Here is a 5,338-nt window from a genome sequence, read left to right as displayed (position 1 = left end):
GGGGAGGGGGGTGGGGAGGGTGAGGGGTGGGGAGGGAGGGGCTGGGGGCGAAGGGGCATGGCTGAGCGCGTTAGGGTTAGGGCACTACAGAAGGGCTTCTGGAGAGGCCCTCGAATGGGGAGGCAAGGGGCTAGGCGCACCTGTAGCTCCCACTCATCACCACGGCACAATCCACCAGGAGGAACTTCTCCTTTACGTGGCCCTTGAAGGACTTCCCAGTGCGGCAGTAGTAGGTGGGGCCCGCCACAGTGCGCACGCGCAGGAACTGGGGCGGGAGAGGCGTTAAAGCTCTGCACAGGGGCCTCACCGTGCCCCTCCCGGTCATCCCCTCCCGCTCTCCGGCCACTCACATCCACGTGGTGCAGGTTGACCCGGCACTTGTCGGCCATGTCCAGGAAGTGCTGTGCATTCATCTCGTCTAGGAGGATGTAGACTGGGACGCGGCGCGCAGCAGCCTCCAGCACTTCACTGAGAAGGTCCACATCGGTGAACATGTCCATCACCACGGCCACCACCTGCAGGGGATGAAGCAGGTACAGAGGCCCAAACCCTCTGCTGTCCCCACCATTCTCTAGCCATACCTTCATGCCCTCCCCACTCCCTGGGAGCAGGGGCAGGTTATCGCTGAATGCCCACAACAGCTACTAGCCCATCGCAGGGGAGTGGGGCCCTATCATGGAACGGGGGTCAGAAGGGGCCTGTCATTAGAGATGTGGGGTTACTAGTGGCCCATGATAGAGCCCTAGGCAGGCACAGGGCCTGCAGCCTGTTAAGGGAGGGCTGTCCTTCAGCTCAGGGTGGATGTTCAGCTCAGGGCAGAGCCCTGGATGGGGGACGGGGCAAGGCAAAGCCCCAGGCTCCATTCCTGCCCCTGGGAAGGAGTTGCCATCTGGGGAGGAGAGGCAAAGGGGCAGAGGGCAGAGACGGGTCTTTACATCTGAGCTGCTGCCATAGGTCTGTGGTTTAACAGGCTCCCTTTGCTATTTGCCAACTGCTTGGTGTTGGGGGCAGGTCAAGGGCAAGACTAGAGAATTCTCTGAACATTAAGTCCAGGCGAGGAGGGGCCCCAACCATCAGAGCCCCTTTGCTTCTGGGCACCAGCCATGACCCTGGGTGGGCAAACCTGTGCAGTCTGCAGCTTGTGATAACCAAACCACTGATGACCTTGGAATAAGTCTGCCAGGGAGCCCTCATTACAGCTTGAGGGCTGGAGAGGCTTGGCCAGCCAGTCCTGGCCCCACCCTTGCCCCCTAAACTGGCATGCTTGTATTTCTCCTTCACCCTCATACTCCTACTCATGCTTCAATGTCCAGTGCAGGCTGCCCTTCCCCACTGCCCACTGAGCCTGTGACCGCACACCTGCTGGGCAGAACGGATCATCCTTCGAGCCTCATCCTTGATGCTGGGGCTGTCAGGTGGCGGCGGCTGAACCAGTGTGGTGACTTCAGTGCCCTGGAAGCCAAAGGTCAGGGGCCAGCCCAGGTCAAGTTCAGGCACTGCCTGGTCAGAGTTCACAGGCCAGTAAGTACCAGAGGAGCCATCGAAGTCCAAATTGGGGGGGGCTGCCTTCGGGGGGCTCGGGGGCAACATGCTGCGGGGGCCGCAGGTGGCGGCTCACGTGCTCCAGCTCCTCGGGGCACAGGAAGGCAGGCGCCCCCTCGGACGCAAGGAAGCGGCTGTATGCCTCTGGCCCGCCCTCAGCCAGCGCATCCACGGCCAGGCGGTAGTACTCTTTGTAGTGTGGTGGCAGGTACCCGGGTGCCAGTGGGTTGTCCCCCTGGGAGGAGCTCTGGGAGCGACGGGCCATGTCGGGGCCAGGGACCTGGGGGAAGGGCAGGGAGACGCATTACAGGGGGAGGGGCTCTGGGTCCACCCCCCCAACATACATGTGGACACATCATAGCAGCGGCTGTCAGTGACCCTGGGTGGGCTATGGAGATCAGCCTGCGCCTGGAGGTCTTCCCAGACCCTAGCATGCCCCCTCATTGGTGGAACATCAGAACACATGCCCGTTGTCTCTTGTGACTCTGGCTGTGGGGCTGGCCCTCCTCTCACCAGGGGCCAGGAGGCACCCTGGGCCCCAGCTTCCAGGCAGAGGTTCTGGCTCCATTTGGGCCTGACTCAGGGCTACTTTATGGCCCCTGTGGCTCAAGGCACTTCTGCTTTGTGGACTCCTTCTCCATTAAAAAAAAAGGATATGACAGTTGTTATAAAGAAAATATAATTCAGACTGTATTAATATATTTACCTTTTTCTTCTGATTTTATGACATGAATGCATTTTTGTGGGCCCTGGCACTGTGCATCCTGGACAAGTTGGGGCACTGCCTGTGTCTCTGCCCCTAGAGCCAGGGGACCCTGGACTGCTCTCTGTGGCCTGTTCCCTCCACTGTACAATGCAGCTGTCTCAGCCAGAAAGAATGCAATTTTGTGATTTGCCGCAACATAGATGGACTTGAAGGGCTTATACTAGGTGAATTAAGTCAGAGAAAAACAAATAGCGTATGATATCATATATATGTGGAATCTAAAAAAAAATACAACTAGTGAATATAACAAAAAAGAAACAGACTCACACACATAGGGAACAAACCAGTGGTTACTAGTGTATGTGGGGGAGCAGGAGGTACAGAGTACTGAGTGTAAGACAGGCTCAAGGATGTACTGGACAACGTGGGAATACAGCCAGCATTTTGTAGTAACTGTAAATGGAGTATTCACTTAAAAAATTCCATTAAAAGCTTTTTTTGAATGCAGCTGTCAGGTTGACCTGAGAGCACACTTCGCCCAAGGCGACCTCAGTGCACAGAGCCTGGCCACTCCCCAACCTGTGCTACAGGGCCTCACACGCAGCACCCACTTGCCAACCTTGGAGCCCTCTGCCCCGTCCACCATACCGTCCTGGACACCTCCCTAGGCCGCACCCCTGGCACACCCCTCCCCCTCCCCAGGCCTGAACTTCACATCGTGGCAGGCGCTTAGAGGCCTGTCCCTGCCAAGCCTGGCCCGTGGGGCAACAATAACCTTCCAAGTTCCTGGTCACTGCCCACTTGTCCTCAGCTCCAGGTGAGCCTCTCCACATTCCATGCCCCACTGCTTCCACTCCAGCCCACCTGCCTCCAAAGGGCCTGCATGGGAGCCTGGCCTGGGGGAACACGGGTCCTGGAAGGCCAGAGGGGTTATTTGGCTCCTAGGACCCATCTCCCTAGGACCCCTGAAATACCTGGATGCTCATCTCCCTAATCTGGAAGGAGGGTCGTAGGAAGCTGATCCTGTCTGGCTTGTGGCTTCCTGAATGTGGGCTGACAGGCAGAGTGCCCCCAGCCCCTGTAGGTGCAGCTGGACAGCGCTGACTGGATGGGGTCAGTGGCCCACTGGAGACAGTTGGGGGGGTCGGGATGACTTGGGGAATCTTTCCTGTCTGCCCTTCTGGGAGAAGTGACGTGGAGGTGGAGGTGGGGGACGCCCTCATGTGTATTCAGTCACACCCGATGGAGAGGCTACTTGGTCTGATTGAGGAAAACCTGCTGTGCCTAAGAGGGGGCACTACCCGCTGGCGTATCTGGCTACAAATGGGGTGGCCATGTGTCCTCACTGTACCAGGACCAGATGCAGGCTGACCACACAAGGGTATGTGGTGTGGGCTTGTTTGCACCAGGGTCCTGACCCTGTGTGTGACCACAGGGTGTGTGTTATCTTGAACTGTATCTGACTGGGGAGGGGGCGCTATCCAGCTGACAACCCTTGAGGGTGCCGCTTCCCACGTCGGGGAGACATACTGGAAGGGACCTCCTTCCCGTCTACTTCACTGGGGAAGGGAATCAACTCCAAGTGTCCAGTCTGCATGCAGAAGGGGTGGGGGATCCGAGAGTGGGGAACGGCCCGTCCTGAAGGAGTGTGCAAGGGGGCCCTGCCCAGCCGCAAGAAGCCACACGCGGGCCCCTGACCACCTTAGGCCTCTGCCTGTCTCCCTTCACAGGTCCGCATGCCCCTGACCTGTGGGCCCGGCAGTGGCCACTCCCAGCTATGGGAACCCCAACAGCTGCCTCTCCACCTTTGCCTACCAACGCTGGCCTGAAGGGAGGGAAGGGCACTTATCCCACCCAGGCTGATGACTCAGCAGGAATCCCGCTCTTTGGCTGCTGACCTCTGACCTCAGACTGAGCCGACAAAGTCTCCAGGCAGGGCCCTCAGGGCTCTAGTGGGCTCCTGAACCAGGGACCTCCAGCGGAAGTCTTTCCCGCGGGTAGGCCTGGGGTTTTATCCGGAGGGACGGATCTGGGGCATAAGGTGGGCGGGTCCTGCGCCAGGCAGGCAGAGGCTTCAGGCCGCAGGAGGAGGACGGGGCTGGGATTCCCGTAGAGGAGGCTCCTGGTCTGGAAGTGGGTGAGCTGCAGCTTTCCAGTGCACACTGCAGGGCCACAGTGGGTGACCGAACCCCAGGAAGTTAAGCTGCCTGGGCCAAGAGTCCCGTCCACCCACCCAGTCCAGGGACTTGGGCGCCAGGGAACCCTGCGCCCCACGGAGGGAACCATACAGAGCTCTGGCCACGCGGGCCACCCCTAGTCCACGGCGGCCTAGAAGGGGCACCCCCAGGAAGGGTCTAGGCCAGGCCCGGCACGCTCTCCAGACTCCAGCTAGGCCATGAGGGTAGGAGCAAGGCGGGGCGGCCTGGGCTGGCTCGATCTGGGCCCGGGGCCCCTTCCCACTCACTTCTCTCGGGCCGGCGTCGAGCGAGGGCGCCCGCGATCGCACCAGCACACGCGGCCGTGGCGCCCCCTCGGCCCCAACTCCGGCAGACCCGGCCCGACTCCCTCGCGCGCGGCCGCGCTCCTACTGCCTCGCTGAGTCGCGCCGACGCAGCCCAGGTGCGGGCGGGCTGGCCGCCCAGGTGAGGCCGCGCCGGGGGGGCGCCGACGGTGCCGACCCCGCCCCACCCCGCCGCGGCCGCCCCTTCCGCGCGCCCCGCCCGGCCGGAGCCCGGGGAGGGGGCCCTACCTGGCCAGGTGCGCGGGGTCTCAGGACAAGGGCAGCAGGAGCCGACCGCCGCCCAGCGGCTTCGCGGTCCGGTCGGTCCGGCAGACACTCCCTGCCGCGGCCCGCCCGCCGCGCGGCCTGATTCACGCGCCCGCCCCCGCCCCGCCCGCCGCCCCTGCCGCCTGCCTGCCCGGGCAGCACCTGGGGGCGGGGCGGCCCCACCCGCGGCGCGCCCGAATTCCTCCGCCGCCCGCCCGCCGCCGCCGCTCCCGGGACCCCCGCCGAGCCCCCCCCGGCGTCGCAGCCCGGGACCCCGGGAGACCGCTGAGGCCCCGACTTCCGGGGCCCCGCGTCCCCAGGGA

The 5,338-nt window shown here is 62.4% G+C and overlaps 1 protein-coding gene across 1 annotated transcript in view; it reads right to left on the bottom strand.

The window, feature by feature from the left end:
• The window catches only part of FAM83H (family with sequence similarity 83 member H), a 9,627-nt gene extending 4,495 nt beyond the window's left edge, over window positions 1-5,132 (bottom strand). The window contains 5 exon segments of the mRNA XM_040261623.1: window positions 141-265; window positions 351-515; window positions 1,360-1,560; window positions 1,562-1,822; window positions 4,998-5,132. Of these exon segments, the coding sequence (XP_040117557.1) occupies window positions 141-265; window positions 351-515; window positions 1,360-1,560; window positions 1,562-1,807 (737 nt within the window). The 5' untranslated portion in view covers window positions 1,808-1,822; window positions 4,998-5,132.
• Window positions 5,133-5,338: the final 206 nt, after the last annotated feature.

The sequence above is a fragment of the Oryx dammah genome, unplaced genomic scaffold, assembly GCF_014754425.2.
Source record: "Oryx dammah isolate SB20612 unplaced genomic scaffold, SCBI_Odam_1.1 HiC_scaffold_19, whole genome shotgun sequence".
NCBI lineage: Eukaryota > Metazoa > Chordata > Mammalia > Artiodactyla > Bovidae > Oryx > Oryx dammah.
The sequence above is the reverse complement of the archived record's forward strand: the minus strand, read 5'-3'. Positions and strand labels throughout refer to the sequence as shown.